The sequence below is a fragment of the Zeus faber genome, assembly GCF_960531495.2.
Source record: "Zeus faber genome assembly, chromosome: 3".
NCBI lineage: Eukaryota > Metazoa > Chordata > Actinopteri > Zeiformes > Zeidae > Zeus > Zeus faber.
The window spans coordinates 67,918-89,389 of record NC_137190.1 but is presented as its reverse complement, the minus strand read 5'-3'; the positions used below and the strand labels follow the sequence as shown (position 1 = coordinate 89,389).

Below are 21,472 nucleotides of genomic sequence, written 5' to 3'. Positions count from 1 at the left end.
TAGGAACTTGAAACAAGCACTAGGAGCTAGGAACTTGGAACTTGGAACTTGGAAGGGAGCCAGTAGCTGTACAACTCGGGTAAGCTAGTTGACGGTCTGGCAAGGAATGACTTTGAAGCTGAGACTAAATACTGTGAGAGTGATGCAGGTAATTGATCCCAGGTGTGTGCAATTGGGCTCAAGTAGGGAGCTGCAGATGGGGCAAGAGCGGCCTCTAGTGGTGCTGGGAGGCCGTGGGCCTAACAATACCCCCACCTCTCCGGACACCCCTTGGCGGACACCTGGAACCGGAAGGGTGAGTTCAATTCCCGGATGAGGGAGACATCCAGGATCTGTCTCCGGGGGACCCAGGAGCGTTCCTCCAGATCGTACGGCACAGGGGTTGATGATTGACACAATAGGGAAGGGGCCAACATACCAGGGAGCGAGTTTTCGGGAGTCCACCTTGAGGGGCAAGTCCTTTGTGGAGAGCCATACCATCTGTCCGGGGACGTATGTGGGTGCAGGCGCACGGTGCCGGTTCGCCTGCCGCTGGGACCTGGCAGAGGCCTGGAGTAGGGCAGAGCAGGCCCTCCTCCACGTCCTCCAGCAGCGACGAATGTGGGCCTGGACACGGCAATCTCAACCTCCTGGGCAGGGAACAGTGGGGGTTGGTAGCCCAGAGAGCCTTGAAAAGGCGACAGGCCGGAGGAGGGGTTGACCAGGGTGTTGTGGGCGTGTTCGGCCAATGGCAGCTGGTCGCTCCAGGAGGTGGGGCTGGTGGTTGTGAGGCAGCGCAGCATGGCCTCCACCTCCTGGTTTGCCCGCTCCATCTGGCCGTTGGTCTAGGGGTGGAAACCGGAGGAGAGACTGACCTGTGCCCCCAGGGCCGAGCAGAAGGCGCGCCAGACCTGGGAGGTGAACTGGGGTCCTCTGTCCGAAACCACGTCTGCCGGGATGCCATGGCGACGGAACACCTCGGCCACCAGCAGGTCTGCGGTCTCCCTTGCCGATGGTAGTTTGGGCAGGGCGAGGAAGTGGGCCACCTTAGAAAAACGGTCCACCACCGTGAGGATGGTAGTGTTGCCCCGGGATGGTGGGAGACCGGTGACGAAGTCCTGGGCGATGTGGGACCAAGGATGAGTCCGGATGGGTAATGGGCGGAGGAGGCCGGAGCGGGATCAGGTGGAGGTCTTGGACCGGGCGCAGGTGGGACAGGCCGAGACGAAGGACCGGGTGTCAGGGATCAGAGTCGGCCACCAGAAGCGCTGTCAGACGGCCGGGGTGCGGGTGATCCCGGGATGGCAGCTGAGGAGGCATGGGCCCACTGCAGAACCTGGGAGCGTGCGGAGTCAGGGACGATCAGGCGGTTAGGGGTTCAGGTACCTGGGTCGGGCTGGTGTTCCTGCGCTTGGGTGACAAGGGACTCGATCTCCAAGGTGTGTGTGGCGGCAAGGCACAGGGGTGGAAGGATGGGTTCTGGATCCCCTGTCTTCTCCTCTGGCGCGAACACACGGGACAGGGCGTCATGTTTGGTGTTCTTGGTTCCTGGGTGGTAGGATAGAGAGAAGTTAAACCGGCCGAAAAACAACGCCCACCTGGCCTGCTGGGAGTTGAGCCGCTTCGCCGTCCAGATATAGGCCAAGTTTTTATGATCGGTCCAGACGACAAAGGGGTGGATTGCTCCCTCAAGCCAGTGGTGCCACTCCTCCAGGGCTAGTTTGATGGCTAGTTTGATGGCTAGTTTGGTACCCATGTCATAGTTGCGCTCAGGTGGGGTGAGCCTGCGGGACAGAAAGGCACAGGGGTGGAGCTTACCGTCGTTTGCAGAACGCTGAGAAAGTACTGCTCCTACCCCCGTGTCTGAAGCGTCCACCTCTACCACGAACTGGAGGTTGGCGTCGGGCTGGGCCAAGACTGGGGCCAACGAAAAGCGACGTCTGAGGTCGAGGAATGCGACCTCGGCCGCGGGGGTCTTCTTGAAGGCCACTGCGGTGGAGGTAAGGGCTGAGAGAGGAGCGACGATACGGCTGAAGTCTCGGATGAAACGCCGGTAGAAGTTTGCAAACACGAGGAACCGTTGGAGCTGCTTCCTATTAGCTGGGGTTGGCTACTCCATCACGGCGGCCACCTTCTTGGGGTCCATCTCCAGCCTCCCTCTGCCAATGATGAATCCCTGGAACGAAATGGACGGAACATGGAAGACACACTTCTCGGCCTTAACAAACAGACTGTTCTCCAGGAGGTTCTGCAGCACCAGGCGTACGTGTTTTACGTGGTCGGAGAGGGATTTGGAGAAAATCAAGATGTCGTCGAGGAACACAAAGACAAATGAGTTGAGCATGTCCCGGAGGACATCGTTAATTAGGGCCTGGAAGACCGCTGAGGCATTTGACAGACCAAAGGGCATTACCAGATACTCGAAGTGTCCGAGCGGGGTGTTGAACGCGGTCTTCCACTCGTCCCCTTCGCGGATGCGGACCAGGTGGTAAGCGTTGCAGAGGTCGAGCTTGGAAAAGTGGGTGGCACCCTGGATGGGGACGAAGACTGAATCCATCAGGGGCAAGGTGTACTTGTCTTTGATAGTGATGTCGTTGAGTCCTCTGAAGTCAATGCAAGGATGGAGGGTCTTGTCCTTCTTAGCAACAAAGAAGAACCCTGCGCCTAGCGGAGACGATGAGGGGCGAATGATCCCGGCAGCGAGAGAGTCGCGGATGTAAGTTTCCATGGCCTCCTGTTCGGGCCGGGAGACGTTATACAGGCGACTGCAGTGGAGGGGGGCCCCTGGCAGGAGGTTGATTGCGCAGTCGTAGGGGCGATGAGGTGGTAGGGATAGCGCACCCTGCTTGCTGAAGACCGGGGCCAGGTCCAGATATTGTGACGGAAAACCCGAGGACAGGTCAGGGCTCTTGGGGTCCCCTGGCGGTGCGTCCGGCGGCGGGGGTTGAGGCCGAGCGAAGGCAGTGGGCATCGTAGTGTGTGCTCCAGGAGCTCACACTGCCTGAGCGCCAGTCTATCTGAGGGTTGTGGGTCTTGAGCCAGGGGTACCCCAGAACCACGGGGTTCAGTGGGGAATCTATGAGGAAGAACCTCAAGGACTCACGGTGGTTGCCGGAGAGTAGCAGCTTGAGGGGGGCTGTCTGGTGGGTAACCCGGGTCAGATGTGACCTGTTCAGCCCCTTGACCTCGAGCGGTGTGGGGAGAGGGACGGGTGTCAGCCCGAGCTGGCATGCTAGTCCCAGGTCGAGAAAACTTGCATCTGCCCCGGAATCTATGAGAGCGGAGGAAGGGAGTGTTATATCCCCCCACGAGAGGATAGCTCGGGGCAGAGGACGGGAGAGAGGGTTGGAGCTGGAGCGACCGGAACGCAACCCTAGTGAGGAGTCGCCCTCTCCCGGCCAGACCAGGCAGGTGGCTCGGAGGTGTCCCAGCCGGCCGCAATACAGACAGGCACCGGTCGGTATACGGCGTGCTCGCTCCTCGGGGGAGATCTGGAAGCAAACGAGTTGCCTGGGCTCGGCATCGGAGAGAGTTGGGGGACTTCTGAGGCGCCCAAGAGTAGCGGGCACTGGAGACTGGGGCGTGGCAGCCCAGGCGGGAGGCACGGGCTGGGGTCTCGCCCCCTCCCTCTCGCGCTGGCGCTCCTGTAGCTGGTTGTCCAGGCGGATGGCAGTCTCCACTAGTTGGTCCAGGTCCGTGAGCTCGTCCCGCTGCGCCAACTCGTCCCGCAACTCGTCGTTCAGGGTGCGCTGAAACACGTCCTGCAGGGCTCCGTCATTCTAGCCGCATTTTGCGGCTAGAGTCGGAACTCGACGATGAGGGAGGCGACGCTACGGGAACCCTGGTGGAGGGAGAGGAGTCTTCTGGCGGCCTCCTTGCCGAAAACTGGGTGGCTGCAAACTCTCCTCTTTTCGCGGGTGAACAGATCGTAGGAGAGACTCACGGGGCCCCCCGACTCCAAACCGCGGAACCCCAGCCAAGAGCCGCCCCTCTCAGGCAGGAGATGAGGAACGCGATGCAGGCGCTATTGGAGGCGTACGACGATGGCTGCTGCTGAAAAACCACCGCGCACTACACGAGGAAGGCGCGGCAGGTGCTGAAATCGCCGTCGTAAGGCGCTGGAGCCGGAACGTGGGGCTCAGGAGGGACGGCCACCGAGATGGTCCGGAGGTGTTCCGCGATGTCCCATAGGGCCCGGTCATGTTGCCCAAGCAACACTCCTTGGTCCCGGAGTGTGTGGCAGAGCCCATCTGTGTCGGCTGGGTCAATGTTTTCTTGGCCAGACCATACTGTCACGACCAGAGCTAGGAGAGACCCAAACGCACGACACGTGGAGATGGGAGGCAGGCAAAGGATGTTAATTAGCCCAGACGATGGAGCTGGCGGGGGGGACCCCGGTCAGGTAGGGATGGAGCCAGACAGGGCAGGGATGATGATGACCAGGTGGAGGGGTCCAGGATCCGGGTGGAGAGACGGGGAACCAGGCTGGATGGAGAAGGACGGACAGCCTTGGTTGACGAGCAGAGACAAGCAGGTAAACCGGGCTGGCTGGAGTTAGACAGATGGACTGGGTTGACGAGAGGAGACAAGCAGGTAAGGGGAAGATGAGACAAAGAGACATAAACTAGGAACTTGAAACAAGCACTAGGAGCTAGGAACTTGGAACTTGGAAGGGAGCCAGTAGCTGTACAACTCGGGTAAGCTAGTTGACGGTCTGGCAAGGAATGACTGGGAAGCTGAGACTAAATGCTATGAGAGTGATGCAGGTAATTGATCCCAGGTGTGCGCAATTGGGCTCAAGTAAGGAGCTGCAGATGGGGCAAGAGCGGCCTCTAGTGGTGCTGGGAGGCCGTGGGCCTAACAGTCTGTCTGTCTGTCTGTCTGTCTGTCTGTTTGTCTGTCTGTCTGTCTGTCTGTCTGTCTGCCTGTCTGCCTGTCTGTCTGCCTGCCTGCCTGTCTGTCTGTCTGCCTGCCTACTGACTCATCACTCCTTCAGTTGTTAAAACAGGCATGTGTGTGTGCTGTGAGACAAGCTGCTGTCACACTCGAGGAATCTGATCAGCAATCCTGCACCAGCCGAACAACCTTTCCTTCTCGCTCTCTGTGTAAACAAGGCTTGGTCGTCATTATCCAACATGGCTGACCTACTAACCTGTAGTTACAACAGTATAAACACACTGATCAGCTGATCCAGGCGTGTGTGTGGTTCAATGTATTATTGTAATTCTGTTAATAGTTCATTTCATGTTGTTTCCTCATGTCAACCTCCTTAATGTTTTTTTAATAATAAAATGAAATCCTTTTTGCCTTTTTAATCTGAGCTGCTTTGACACAACAATCTGCCTGCCTGTCTGTCTGTCTGATCGCCACTTCTCTTAACCCTCACCTCGGAGGCCCAGCCTGGCCCTGGTCTCCAGCAGGGCCTGGTGGACCTGCTGGGGCTGGGTGATGTCCACCTGAAGCAGCGTGAGCCTGGAGGAGCTCATCTCCTGTAGCTCCTTAGCTCCGTCTCCATGGAGATCCATCACCGTGGCAAATACCTCGAAGCCCAGCTTGTCCAGATGACTGGCTGTCTCTCTGCCGAAGCCACTGTCACACCCTGGATGTGGTGAGACAGTTAATAGACTGTTGGACATATAGACAATTACAGTTAGACAGTCAGGTAGATTGACAGTTACAGTTACAGATAGACAGATAGACGGACAGACAGCAGCTTCCTGAAGCTTCTCCTTCACACATCCATCTTGGGGGGGTGGTGGTAGCTCAGGAGGTAGAGCTGGTCGTCTAGTAATCTAAAAGGTTGCTGGTTCGATCCCAGGCTCTTCCTGCTAGCATGCTGTAGTGTCCTTGAGCAAGACACTTAACCCCTAATTACTCCTGTTTACTACTGTTTAAATAATTGTAAGTCGCTTTGGATAAAAGCGTCTGCTAAATGTAATGTAATCTTCCACATTCACACACACAACAACCTGTATAATACATTGTAACAACACTGTACTAAAGTGCAACATCACTGTAGTAACACTGTAGTTAAGTGCAACATCACTGTAGTAACACTGTAGTAACACTCTACAAACCCTGTACTAATACTGTAACAACACTGCATTAACACTGTACAAACACTGTACTAATGATGTCACAACACTGTAGTAACACTGTAACAACACTGTAGAAACACTGTAACAACACTAGTTACACTGTAACAGCACCGTAGTAACACTGTAACAGCACCGTAGTAACACTGTAGCAACACTATACTAACACTGTAACAACACTGTAGTAACACTGTACAAACCCTGTACTAATACTGTAACAACACTGCATTAACACTGTACAAACACTGTACTAATGATGTCACAACACTGTAGTAACACTGTAACAACACTGTAGAAACACTGTAACAGCACTGTAGTAACACTGTAACAGAACCGTAGTAACACTGTAGCAACACTATACTAACACTGTAACAACACTGTAGTAACACTGTAACAACACTGTAGTAACACTGTACAAACACACCCCACTATTAGGGTGTGGGGGGTGGCTGTCGTCCTTTTGCTCCTGCTGCGCGGTTTCTCTGCGGCCGGCACCCCGCGGGGGGGCTAACATCCAGGTGGGCGGGCCTTGCCCTTCGGTGGGGTGTGGGTGGGCATGGGGGTCCCGCCGGCTCGCCTGCAGCGCGGGCTTTTTGGGCAGGGTGTCGGTTTGTCGGCGCGGGGCCGGGATGCGGGCCTGCGGTGCGTACCTTGTGCCCGCGGCCCGGCTTATTTGCCTGCGGCTGCGTCTTGTGCCTGCACCTAGGGATGGGTTCAATGAGTGCGCCCCTGAGGTTCGGGGTCTCCCCGTGCTCCCTGGGACTGGGTTATGCTCCTTGGGGCTGGGCGTGGGGGTTGCTCCACGGCCCCCCAGCTTCTCTGGGGGCCCAGGGGTCTTTTGTGGCAGGGTACTCGGGGCTTTCCTGCAGCCATAGGGTGTCTACACAGCTGCAGAGCTCGGGGGGCTTCGGAGCCCTTTCTGCTGCTTCGAGGCGCCACGACATAATACCGACCTTCTACATCAGTACCAATGGGGATAAGTCATGTACACACACACACACACACACACACACACACATACACACACACCACCACACCTGCTTCCAGTGCACCCCAGCACCCTCCTGGTTGCATTCCTCTCCTTTCCTCCCTCATTTACTGTCATAACTATGACAGGAAGAGGCCATGTGACCAGTTGTAGTTCCAGTTTTCCTGGACCTAATTAACTTTTTTTTAGTACATTCGTCCAATGTTTATGTTTTTGTGTAAATGTTGTTTGTTTTTATGTTTATTTGTCTCACCGTGGTGATTCTCCCTCTGGGAGTAGTGATCAATTGTTTATAGACCCAAACATGATAAATAGTTCTCCAAAGAGGGGGGTTGGTGGTGGTTCTCTATAACCAAAAACTGTGCTCTTGTCATTCTACAGGTCATCCACAGGACAGAGTTATTGCAGCAGTTCTTGATGATTTAGAATTAATAAAGAGTTGCATTGCAGGTTGAGAACTTGAACTCCACTTGCTGACTAACTCTGTCCTGGATGCAATGGCATACAAATACTCTGTGTTGTATGCCCAGCATGCTGACAGCACAGGTTAAAAAATAAAATAAATAAATAAATAAAATAAATTTAAAAAATAAAATGACTTCTGTCGGCCAATGCTTAATTTGTAAATCAGGGGGTGCTGCAACACAGCGAGGTTGCCGATCTGGCAGGTCGGGGCGAGAAAAAGAGTCACAGAACGTGGGGGTGGGTGAGCCGGGGGGAGGGGGGGGGGGGGCTTAAGCTGCCATGAGTGATGCAGCACTGGATGCCCAGTGCTTTTTTTTGTTTCATTCAATTAGGAAACGTAAGTAAAAAATAACAGGGCTGCTCCTTGAAAGTGGACAAGTCGAATCATCAGTCGAAAACCCATCAGTCCACTGAGTTTCTTAAATTCCAGCAATGTTTGTTTTTTTATTTTCTGTGACTCAGTGATTATTACAATAACAGTATAAAACAGATTGAAGCTTACATTATGCACAGGGATAACATTTAAATGAGGAATTATAAATAAGGGGTGATCATAAATATATTTTTATATGTATGAATGGAACACGGCTCTCCTTGTGCCATGATCGCCGTGCTCTGTTCCTCCAAATAAAACAACTAGAAACTGTGGGGGTGGGGCACGGAGGAACGGCGCACGACTCTTAGACTCCTTAAGATTATTTTCTGCGCAAAACGCATGGAGAGGGAGCGGTCGAGGAGAGAGTCAAAAAGTGTCCCCGTTACGCACGGTTTCTTTACTTACCCACATGTTTCGTCCCATGAGGAGACATTAAATAAAAACACACTGTTCTGGCGCCGATTGCTGGCTTGCGTATCACTTGTGCCTGTATTGTCTGTACCATTAGAGAGGGAAACAGGTGCGAATCCGGTTCGACTGACAAAATTCTGAGTCAGGTACAGCCCTAAAAAACAATAATGTAAAAACACACTATATCCATTTGTTTGATTTGGAGAGGGGGAATGCGAAGCTCACAGCTGAGCTCACAGCTCGTGCGGAGGTGCCAGATCCAATCAAATAGGTACCCGTCACAAACTGGGAGGTCCCGCAACAAGATCCGGCAGGATCTGACACAAATTAAGTCCTGCTGATGGCCTTTAGTAGCCTGATAGCAGAAGGAATGAAGGACTTAGAGTAACTGTTTGTTCTCCTACAGGGAACATTATAACCCCACCCTGAGGGCAGTGAATAATTGTGGTATAAAGTGATGTATACCCCAGCTATCTGCAACAGAAGGCTTTCTTTTATGAACATTGTATTTCTGTCTTAGAAAAGCAAACCTTAAAAACAAACAAAAACCGTAGCTCTTGTTGCAAGGGCATAACCTTTGACCCATGGCATGATATTTGATCAAGAATCATTTTTTATTCATCTCACAGGTGCAACTGCACTTATCACACGCACATGTAGTGGTGATGACCACACACACACACACACACACACACACACACACACACACACACACACACACACACACACACACACACACACACACACACACACACACACACACACACACACACACACACACACACTGTGGTAGCTGGAGAACTTCAACCTCTGCATTTCTCCCATCCCTGTTGTCCCTCCTCCATGGCCAGCCTTCACTAAGTTAGCTTTTTTATGTTGGAGGACACCCATATGAGCAGGGGGAGAACATTTAAATTCCACACAGAAAGGCCCCTAATCAGGAGATAACCCACTTGAGCACAGTGCCAACAGCGCCCCAGGCAGGAATCAAACTTGGTAACTTCTTGCTGTAAGGGAGCAGTGCAAGCACTGTGCCATCATGCCACACGGGAGGATGGATGATATGGGGATGAGATTTGATATGAAGATAATATTTGATATGGGATGTTATTTGATACGGGATGATATGGGAATAATAGTTTCCCTCCAGTAAATGGCGATGTCATTCATCTGGGAGAGCGAGGGATGGATTTGGCTCTTTGACAGTGAAAAGAGGAGTGTGGATGTTGGGAAAAGGATTATGCAACAAGCAAGTCTTACAAGGGGCCTCCAGATGAAGAAAACATACTGGGGTCGCTGCATGGAGTGAGGGATCACTTCAAAAACCACATCTGTTTGTGGGTGGAGATCTAGAGGACCATTTGAACGCTCCGTTAAACCCCCCTACACAAGAATTTACATTTGTCTTGGCTAATATGTTCGGGCTAACTCGATACAATTGGCTATTGACAATCTGCAACTTTCTTTTAATATTCTTCAAGAGGCACTTGTCGATCTCAAACTTGTGTTTCATGCTGAAATAACAAAATATATGCTAATCACAGGAGCTATGGAAATCGATGACAGCAATATTCAGATAAGCACATGGTACAGCTATTGAAAGATTCCCACACTATAAATATTTAGGCATCTAGATTGATGATAAACTCGCTTTTAAAGTTCTTATTGATAAACTAGTTGAAAAGCTATGTCCTAAATGTGACTTTCTCTCTTGAAATAGAACCTGCTTTCTCATGTTAAGTAGAATTTTTTTTTGAAAGTGTATTACTTTCTGTCTTGGATTAGGGTGATATATAGACATGCTGCTGTTACCACCCTTAAGCCCTTAGACAATATATGTGACTCTTGCACTTGCTCTTGCTCTTAGATTTATTACTGCTGATGCCTACGGTACCATAATTGTACTCTCTATGAAAAAGTTGTCTGGGCTTCTCTCTTTGCAAGATGAGATCAACACTGGGATACTGTACATTAATTTACAAAGCGCTCCTAACAAAAATGAGCAATTTACATTACTTCACTGTTGTGTGGGGATGGTCAGGGTTGAGCAGCAACACCTGACCTGGATCTAGGCGATTGGATCAGAGTGGCTGCATACCTGTTGCTCGTTGGTTGGTCTAACGAGCAGAAGCTAAAACCGCCCTTGCCACACAAACTCAGGAGAGGAGCCTTCTCATGACATGTTCTATCTGCTCCTGGCTAATTCCAACAGGCCAACTCTCTACAATACTGGTGTTCACAACCCCATCGTCTGTGTCTCTCTGTCGGAGGGCCCTGAATACACCACCGCGGTGTGTGGTACGAGAAACTGCCACATTCACCATTACATTACTTTCCCATATCATCCATCCAGTATAACACTGCAATGTAGAAGCTTATCAAAGCCGCTCTCAGGACTGGTTTACATGTTCCGCTGGTCAACTGCGAATTCTGAAAGACTGCTTTTAAACTTTGTGCTCCGGACTTCGGAATAACCTACAATGCACTTTAAATATTGATCCCTTGATACCATTGGGACATTTTTGAAATATGCTTACAAATCTCATTGTTTTAGAATGTAATTGTTATAACCAATGTTAATGTTTGTGTTTCTATTGTTCCTATTCCTATTGGTCCTATTGTGTTTTGACTGATTTTAGTTTTTAATTTTGTTATTATTTATTATTATTATTGTATCCCCAAGAGTATTTTTATTGTCCACTAGTATTAACATTGTCCGCTAGTATTTATATTGTCTACCAGCATTGTCCACTCGTATTTCAATTGTCCACTGGTATTTGCGTTGTCTACTAGTATTTCTATTGTCCACTCATATTTCAGTTGGCCATTTGTATTCATATTGTCCAGTAGTATTGTCCACTACTATTTATATTTTCCACTTTTATTGTCCACTAGTATTTATATTCTCAATTAGTATTTATATTCTCCACTAGCATGTCTATTGTCAACTTGAATTTATTGTGCCCACTAGTTTTGTCCACTGGTATTGCAATTGTCCACGAGGATTTCTATGGTCCACTAGTATTTTTTATTGTCCATTAGTATTGTCTACTAGTATTTTTATTGTCCATTAGTATTGTCTACTAGTATTTTTATGTTCCACTATTATTGTACACTAGTATTTACATTGTCCACTAGTTTTTAAATTGTACACAAATAATGTCCAGGAGTATCGTTCACTAGTATTCATACTGTCCACCATTATTTTCCACAAGCATTTGTATTGTTCACTAGTATTCCCCACTTGTATTTCTATGGTCCAAGTATTGTCCTCTAGTATTTATATTGTCCATTATAAGTAATTATTGTCCACTAGTATTTGTATTATCCACAAATCTTGTCCACTAATATTTATATTGTCTACTAGTATTGTCCACTAGTATTTATATTGTCCACGAGTATTGTCCTCTCATATTTATATTGTCCACTACTATTTATTGTTCACTAGTTTTTGAATTGTACACGATTACTGCCCACTAGTATTTATATTGTCCACTAGTATTTATTGTCCACTAGTATTTGTATTATCCACTAGTATTGTCCACCAGTACTGTCCACTATTTTTCTATTGCCCACTAGTATTCTCCACTAGTCTTTATATTGTCTACTAGTATTTATTGTTCACTAGTATTTGTATTGTCCAGTAGTATTTATATTGTCTACAAGTATTGTCCCCAAGTATTTCAATTGCCCACTTGTATTTGGATTGTCTCCTAGTGTTTATCCTCCTAGATATTATCCATTAGTATTTGTCCACTAGTGTCAGGATCCTGCCCTGCTCTTGCATGTGATCTGTCTCTAATTCCTTCTGTCTGTCTGTGTCTGTTTTCACATCCCTGCCACTGCACACTGGTCCCCAGTCAGCAATCTCACGACCTGTCTTCACCTTCCTCGTAACCCCAATTGTATTTAACCTGGTCCCCATTCACCATGTCTCTGTCAGATAATTTTGTATCTGTCTCTCTTGAACTCTCGGTCTATGATCCTGGTTCCCTGTCTGCTCCTGGATTCTGATGATTCCCAGCCTGTTCCCTAATGCTGATTCCTGGATCCAGATTCACTACCTGTTCCTGATCCTGACTCCCTGCCTGGTTCCGGATCCTGATCCCCTGACTGGTTGTTGTTCCTGATTCCCTGACTGCTTTCTGTTGATGATTCCCTGCCTGTCCGTGCACACTGATTCCCTGTCTGTTCCTGAAGCCTGATACTTTGCCTGTCTCCACATTAAACCTTGCATCTACTCCCAAAATCTTTTTGTGCCCTGCATTTGGGTTCACCAGACCATATCCTTAACAACACGATCTGACCAAACATGAACCCAGGGGACATGGCTTTTGTAGTGTTCAGGCGATTCCCCATCAGGGACCAACCTGGAGATTCACCTGCAAGCCACCAGCCTGCTAGCTGCAGGCCTGCTGGTTGCCAGCATGCTTCCCAGCCTGGACGTCCCCTTCATGCACCCTGGATTGCCTGCACTCTCGTCAATTAGATGCAGGGTTATGAGCCTGGAGCCAACCCTTGGCCTAGCTCCCCAGCCTCTGTGGCCCGGCACTCCCCAGTCTCCGTGGCCCAGTACTCCCCAGTCTCCATGATCCAGCACCCCCGTGTCTCCGCTGCCCTGCTTTCCTTTCTCTTGGCAGGACTTTGGAGTTACAAAGGAGGTGTTTGAAAGGGAAGAGCACACTTTCCTCAGGCTACTCACTATCACCTGGAAGCAGGATCCAGAATTTTCACAGATTAAACATTAAAAGGATGGAAATTATATGCTCACCCTTCTCCGCATCCCTTTTCTCCAAAGCCTGTCGTTTCAGCCTCCTCTGCCGAGGCTCAGCAACTTCCTGAGTCATTGGCTCATCCTGCTGAGGCTCAACGTGTTCCTGTTCCAGAGCCATCAGCCTCCCCTGCCGAGGCTCAGCACCTTCCTGAGTCATTGGCTGATCCTGCTGAGACTCACCCTGTTCCTGTTCCTGAGCCGTCAGCCCCCTCTCCTGAGGTCCAGCCCATTCCCCAGCTGTTGGCCCCCTCTCCTGAGGTCCAGCCCATTCCCGAGCCATCAGACTCACCTGCCAAGCTTAGCACGTTCCTGAGTCATTGGTTCGATCCTGATGAGGCTCCACCAGTTCCTGTTCCAGAGCCGTCAGTCTCCCCGGCTGAGCCTCAGCATGTTCCTGAATCATTCGCTGATCCTGTTGAGGCTCTGCCAGTTCCTGTTCTAGAGCCGTCAGTCTCCCCTGCCGAGGCTCAGCACATTCCTGAGTAGTTAGCCGATCCTGATGAGGTTCCACCAGTTCCTGTTCCAGAGCCGTCAGTCTTCCCTGTCGGCGCTCAGCACGTTCCTGAGTTCTTGGCTGATCCAACTGAGGCTCCCCCGTTCCTGTTCCTGGTTTTTAAAAATGCTGGTCATAGCCATAGCTGGTCATTCACACATCACATACCCCCAACACCAAACTGAGGCCAGGAAGAACTCCTGGCCGAAGCCTACTCCCCATGCCCCCCACCCTCTCCAAGCAGAGAACAAAAAGAAAAATGGTTGAAACAGACTCTGACACAGGGTTGCTATACCTAAAACTACAGACTGTGACCCAAGGTCCCTATACCTTAAATCATAAAAACACCAGACTCTAAAACAGCGTTCCCATCCCTAATACAAAAAAATGTCCAAAAGAAAATTAACAGGTCCCCTTCCAGAGGACCTGGGTTCCCCGGAGCAACACGGTCGACCAGTCCCCTTCCACCAGGGCGATGACAAATTGCCTTGTCTCCCTTCCGGAGCTTGGGGCCTCAGGCTGCTGCGCTGGCCAGTGATGATGTCGCTGGACTTGGCTGCTGTGAGAGCTGCTAGGAGGGGTAGCCTGGCTGCTGGGCTGCTGGATGGTCCCAGCGATGGCTGCAGGGCGGAGAAGCTAGCTGCCAGCTGTTACCTGTGGTGATTGGTGCGCAGCTTCTCCCCCGGTCCTCCGTTGGATCTCCAAGGTGCTGCTGCTGCCAGTCGAGAGAGGGTTGGTGCTGGGGCCGCCCGTTGAACAACTGGTGGCTCCAGGGTATCTTCGGGCGGCCCTTCTGTGTCCCTTCCCAATGCTGGAGAGTCCCTGTTCAGGTGCCAGTGTGGCTGTTTCACCACCACACGCCACCCTAGTGTCGTTTTCAGGATCCTCCGGCACAGAGACACAGACGACGGGGTTGTTAATACCAGTTTATTGTAGAGCAAAGGCCCGGTGGAATTAGCCAGGAGCAGATTGAACATGTCATGACATGGGTTCCTATCCTGAGTGAGTGTGTGGACGGGGTTTTTAAACCTGCTGCTTGTTAGCCCAACCAACGAGCATCAGGTTTAGCTGCTCAACCCATCCATACACCACAGGTGCCTATTGAATACTGATGTCATTCACTCATTGAATATCAGACTGAGGTCACAAATCAACGTGCCGTTCCAAATTCCATTGCAATTCCATACTAATTTAATGGTCTGCTGCCTTGAGAAATCAACTTGGCAAATAATTAACCTGTAAAGTACTATGCGTGAATAGAAACTGGTGGTTGGGCAAACCATCACTGATTGAAGCACCCGTTCAGCTGTGTTTGTCCTCAAAATAAGAAGTCATGATTCTGACGTACATAATATGTGTCGCCATAGAGCTACTGAGTGTTAAAGTTGTATTCTTGTAGCATCACACTGAAAGAAATCCCGGATTAGGATTAAAAACCAAATAGATACTTTCTTCGGCTTGCTAGTTGTAACCGGTTCAAAACCGAAATAATCCTTTGTCAACCACATTGAAACAGCCATGTTAAAACCGGCAAGACCGGCCTGTAAACAAATACATGTAAATAGGGGAGCTGCAGTTTTTCTGGATAAAAAACACTAAACGTTTCCATTTCTCAAATGATTTAAATGAGTCATTTTTATATTCAAAGGTTTATGATTTACATAGAGTAGAAAAAGGTTTTGAGAGAAAAAATTTGTCCTTCTCCACGACCCTTACAATATTGGAGCGACGTTGACGTATGATCCAATGGTCCAATTCCAGATCTTGATCTTTTTAGTTTTTTTTTTTTTTTTTTTCAAATATTCACTTTGAAAACCTCCAACTGTTTGTATGTGAAGGTAAAATGTGAAGTATGTGAAGCCTACTTAACATACAGTTCAAATAACTTGCTCTGTATTACATTAAAATTTAATAGATTTTTGTATATGTTTTTCTCTTTTAATAAGAAGTGCTGTGTGGTTTACTACAGCCTCATGTAACAATACACATAATACGGATAACAACAACACAACGCCAATAAATATAGTTGCAGGAAACAATGTTTGGTGCGTTTTACAGTTTCCCAGATTCTATGAAATGCAACACGATTTCCCTAGTTTACGTTGAACGCCGCATGGGCTCCCCATCCCTCCTGGTTGCTCGTCTTGCGGAGCAACCCCTATGTGATTTACACAGGACAACCCTCCTATCTTGAAAACAACTGTTAATGTTTGCCTGTAAAGCAGAACTTCTCATTGTCAGAACTCACCGTGTTGACTGTGGAAATAGAGCTGCACTCTCAGTGAGGGGAGGCCATTCGTTGCCATGTCGGAATACATTTTCAGTAAGTTATGTTTCCATGAAATAAGAAAAACATTGTGGTATTTCTGTGCGTAATTACCATTGCACAGCTTCTATTTTTCTATGCCTCGCTGGATCTTGAACCCATCACTCAGTCGCACATTTTAGTGTTTTCTAGGGATGCCAGTGAAGGATTATTTTTTTATTGTATTTTTCATTGATTCAACCCTAGTTTTTCTATTGTCCACTAGTATTGTCTACTAGTATTTTTATTTCCCACTAGTATTTGTATTGTCCACTAGTATTAATATTGTCCACTAGTATTTATATTGTTTACTAATATTGTTCACTAGTATTTTTATTGTCCACTAGTTGTCCACTGTTTTTTTTCCACTAGTACTGTCCACTGGTTTTTAAATTGTCCACTAGTATTCTCCACCAGTATTTGTATTGCCCACTAGTATTGTTGACTAGTTTTTGTATTGTCCACTGGTACTGTCCACTAGTTTTTCTATTGCCCACTAGTATTCTCCACTAGTATTTTTATTGTCCCGTCGTATTTTTATTGCCCAGTCGTATTGTCCACTAGTATTTATATTGTTCACTAGTGTTTGCATTATCCACTAGTATTTATATTGTCCACTAGTATTGTCCACTCATATTTCTATTGTCCACTACTATTTCTGGTAGTATTAGAATCACCTCTCACCCCCAGCCAGCTCTGCTTACATCAGCTGCCACCTCCACCCATATTGACCATGGTGGATCAATGCTGCTCTACCTAGAACAAACTAACTAATCCTGAAAGTGGCCCTAAAGCTGATGAATGGGCTACATCATACTTCTTGGCTTCCCCACAAACTACAAACTAGAAAAAATCCTTGTGTGTTTAGGTTGAACAATGTTCAGTGTCCCTCATTTTTCATCTTCAAATGTTGTTTCATGGTCTCCCTTGTTGGCTTCACTGATGTGTGTGCATGTCTCCTGTAGAAGCCAGGAGAGAATCAGGCCTCCATGTTTATCTGTATAGATCTTTATCACAGCTGCTGACCACCCTGAACCCCCCAGACAGGCTCCCGAAATAAAGAAAGAAAAGGCAGAATCTTTGAAAGAGTGATCCACCTTCCAAGATGTATAGGAAGTGCAGAGAAACCGTAGATAAGAACAGAAAACTGAAAAAGACCTGTATTATAGACAATATAATAACTAACTATTTTATCCAAAGGAATGTAGGAGAAATTAATTTTGAAAAGTAAATCTCACAGGAATCGTTTAAGTCATTCAATGTTTGAAATGCAGTGTTCAAATTCCATTCCATATTAATTATGCCACCTTTTACATGAATTGAATCCTTAGTGATTATTTTTTCTTCTCTCTCCATCTCTCTCTCTCTCTCTCTCGCTCTCTCTCTGTCTGTCTCTCTCTCTCTCTCTCTCTCTCTGTCTCTCTCTCTCTCTCTCTCTCGCTCTCTCTCTGTCTGTCTCTCTCTCTCTCTCTCTCTCTCTCTCTCTCTCTGTCTCTCTCTCTCTCTCTCTCTCTCTCTCTCTCTCTCTCTGTCTCTCTCTCTCTCGCTCACCCACTCACTGAGCTTGTTGTGCTACGGGGCTGGAGGCGCATGTGTGACACAAGGTTACATTCTTTTTTTCAGCGAATTCAGATTCAGACTCGGTTAAGCCTGTATGTTTGGCTGCAGTTACAGATTTGCAAACTAACGAATCTTTTGCCAGAGTGACTCCAGACTCCCCAGTCATTTAAAAGATTTGTTTCGCTACAAACAACTTGTTCCCTAGTCACTAGAGCCAACAGGACCACAAGCAGCATACAGCCAACACTGTTCTAGTAATAATAGTAGTCATGGTAATTGTAGTAATAGCAGTCATAGTAAAAGCATTTGTAATCGTATTAGCAATATAAGAAGTAATAGTAGCAGAATTACCAGTAGTAGTAATAGTTGTATTTTTAGTAGCAATAGTAGTAGTAATAGCAGTCATAGTAATAGCAGTGGTAATAGTAGTAGTAGTAATAACTGTGGTATATTAGTAGCAATAGTGGTAGCCAGGATGTAGGCAGGTCAAGAGCACTGAGCTGGGTGTCCCTCCTGGATTGGAACTGTTTGGCAAGGCAGTAGGAGGAGGAGCTGGAGGTGAAATGCTGTCAGGTCAGCGCCAAGAAGCACAAAGCTCAAAAACAGTAGAGACGGGAGGGAATCTGACATTCACCTGATTTAACCTTCACTCTTTTATTTTCCTGGCTTTATGGAAAGAAGCATTCATGTACTGACTGTTGGAATAGGATTTTAGGACCCTAACCCTAACCCACCAGCTCTGTTCTCAACTTTCATCCTGGGAGGAATGTGCCACTTTGTACTGCACTTCAATTAGCTTTGTAAGAGGTTTAACACATTCTCTCCAACATTTTCTCCTTGTCTTGAAAGTTATTGATGGGAATGGTGACCATGCCTTCGTTCAAAGTCTTAGAGACAGAGGTGATTGGAAGATTACCATCAAATTCTCTGAACAACATCTCTAATGTCCATTTCTGAAAAAAAAATATATAAAATTGTAATCCTTAAGGTTTTTGGAGTTTTAGATCTTAGGTTAAGACAAATAGTCAAAAAGAAAAAAAAAATAGATAGACTGACAGTGACAGATAGATAGACATATATAGACAGGCAGACAGATGGATAGACCGACAGTATCTAGTTATTTATCTACACGCATAACCCCTCCCATACACACACACACACACACACACACACACACACACACACACACACACACACACACACACACACACACACACACACAATTGAGTGGATTTTGATGAAACTACACAGGGCTGATACTAGTTTTATTCATCAGAATTCACAATCACAAAACCAGATTGGATTAGTCTGCTGTCAACTGTAACAAAGACTGTTATACCAATTGTCCATTTATTTGCTTCAGCAGCAACAAACATGTGATTAACTCTAGATTTAAAAGACAACGGAAGGCAGTAGTTGATGCTAAACATGGAACATCATGTGAAAACATAATGCACTCAAATCTCACAAGTGGCATAAACCCCAGCATGCAGCGGGTGTTTAATGTTCTTATTGTCTCCGTCTGATCCAATGTTTATTTTCTGATCTGATTCAACTTTTATAAATTCATTGATTTTCCACACTGAAGAATTACAACGTAATAATATAGTGTAATAATGTTGTATGTTATCGTGTGTTTTCAGCCACGAGTATGATATTATCATAGTTGTGGCTGACAACACACAGAAGAACAAACTCTTCCCCTTCTCCCTCTTCTCCTCTACCTTCTTCCTTCTCAGCAAAAGACTTTCCACCATGTTGACAATGACATTATTCTCCCTGTCTCCAGACTTTCATCTTTCTCTCCCCTCAAATAATTTGAACACTCATCCAGTCCAAATCATGGGCCTTCAAGATCCTATTCGCTCCCCATATCTTATTTTGCCCATCCCTGGTCCCATAAGCAAGTTCTCACCTTTAGTACCTGCAGCCTCCAGGACTATCAGAGTTAAGTCTCTGCTTAAGAGACCTTCCCATGACCATACTGCTGTCCAAAATTATATTCCTCCCTCTCTCCTGTCCATTCTGTTCAACACTCAGTGTCCAATCCCTTCTCTCTGTCTTTATCAGGACAAACTCCTGGAAGCTCTATGATCTGGTCCACCACTGTCTGTGCTCCTTCACACTGCCTGAGCTTCATCCATCTCTCCTTATTCTGCTGCATTCAACTTAGCCAACACCAAATCCTTCTTTCTTCCCCCTGTGTTTCAGCATCTACACTCATCTGGTTTGCATTCTACTTGACTGATTGCTCTTACCAGGTCAAATGTAAGAGATCTCCATCCAGACCATGCTCTCTGAACTCTGTGCCCCTCAGGGCTCACTCTTGGTGCCTTTGCCATTTTGCCTCTACACCAGATCCCTCAGTTCTGGGATCTCCTCCCATGGCTTCTTCTATGCTGTGAATATATCCCTTCGACGCAGATGACTTTCAACTTTAACACCACAAATCCTGGTCTACTGGCAATGGTGGAATAAGTCAGGATGAATCATTATTACATTTTTTGGATAGTGACCTGACCTTTGACCTTGCCGCTTTCTACGGATCCTCGCCTATTTATCTTGACTTGTTAGTTGTTCTAATTCAAGGCTAAGTGAGACAGACTGTGATGGCCAGTTGGTTTCACTACGAATGATCAATGTATTGATTGGAAGTTAGTTTGGACAAAAGTGTCCTCATGAAATATAACACACTAACATGCACACAGTGAACATGAAGTTGTGATCGATATCATGCTAATGTGGCTAACCTGTGATGAAGACTGCCTTCCCTCTGGCAGGGAGGAGGGGCTGCTGGCGGCTCCAGGCGCAGTAGAAGAAGAAGCAGAGCAGGGCCGTCACCACGGCGACGGGGACCCAGAGGGTCCACAGGGTGTCCAGCAGCAGGGGGGCCCCCATCCAGGCCAGCACGGTGGGAGCAGTGTGGAGGTGGATAGCCACAAACCTCTTCATGGCTCCTACAACAAACACCGCCACAACGCATGCATAGACCCAGAATGGCAAGGTGTAGTCCTCCATCTGTCTGTCCGTCTGGCTGTCTGTCTGTGTCGGTTTGCCCGAGTGTCTGTTTGTCTGTCTCTGTCTGCCTGTCTGTCTATCCTCTCCTCCACTTAAAGGAAAGTATTAATCTGACCATATGAACCCAGACCCTTTCTCTCTGTCTGTCTCTCTCCGTCCCTCTCTGTCTCTGTCTATGTCTGTGTGTCTGTCTCTATCTCTGTCTCTGTCTCTCTGTACACGCAGAAGCTCCTCGTTCACTGTATATAGAGCTATCGAGGGGCGGGGCTAAGACTTCTCTGTCCAACCCCCTTTCACCCGTCTTTCATCCATTGCTCTTTCAACACACTTCTACAGCGTGTGTGTGTGTGTGTGTGTGTGTGTGTGTGTGTGTGTGTGTGTGTGTGTGAGTTGTTTTGTAGCTGTTGTGGAACCCTTTATTTGACTTTCCTACATGGACTTTAGTAGTTTAAAGTCTGATGAAATATCAAACCATTAAAACAGGAAACAGTAAATTATGTGCAAAAAAACTCAGTATCAGATTTGTTGCTGAGGGTTTGAGAAGCTTCTTAAAAAGGAAAAATTATCTTGAGGCATGAACATGTCAGCACAGAGACCCTTTGCGGGGAACCTGCACCTGCTGTGGAATCTACAATTCAAACAGAACAAGGGGAACTTGGAGAACAAGAGGAATGTGTAAAACAAGGGGGAACAAGGAGAACATGGAGAACATGGAAAACAAGGAGAACATGGAGAACAAGAGGGACGTATAGAACAAGGGGAACATGGGGAACTTGGAGAACATGGAGAATAAGAGGAACGTGTAGCACAAGGGGAACATGGAGAACAAGAGGAACATGTACAACAAGGGGAATATGGAGAACAAGGGGAACTTAAAGAACAAGAGGAACGTGTAGAACAAGGGGAACATGGAGAACAAGAGAAATGTGTAAAATAAGGGGTACATGGGCAACAAAGAAACATGGAGAACAAGAGGAATGTGTAAAACAAGGGGAACACATTACATTT

General features: G+C 47.6%; 1 protein-coding gene across 1 annotated transcript in view; it reads right to left on the bottom strand.

Moving 5' to 3' along the window:
- hsd11b2 (hydroxysteroid (11-beta) dehydrogenase 2) overlaps positions 1 to 20,665 on the bottom strand; it is a 48,718-nt gene extending 28,053 nt beyond the window's left edge. The window contains exons 1-2 of the mRNA XM_079997859.1: positions 20,197 to 20,665; positions 5,366 to 5,578 (exon numbers count right to left, since the gene is read on the bottom strand). Coding sequence (XP_079853985.1) covers positions 5,366 to 5,578; positions 20,197 to 20,464 — 481 coding nt within the window. The 5' untranslated portion in view covers positions 20,465 to 20,665. The remainder of the gene's footprint in view (positions 1 to 5,365; positions 5,579 to 20,196) is intronic.
- Positions 20,666 to 21,472: the final 807 nt, after the last annotated feature.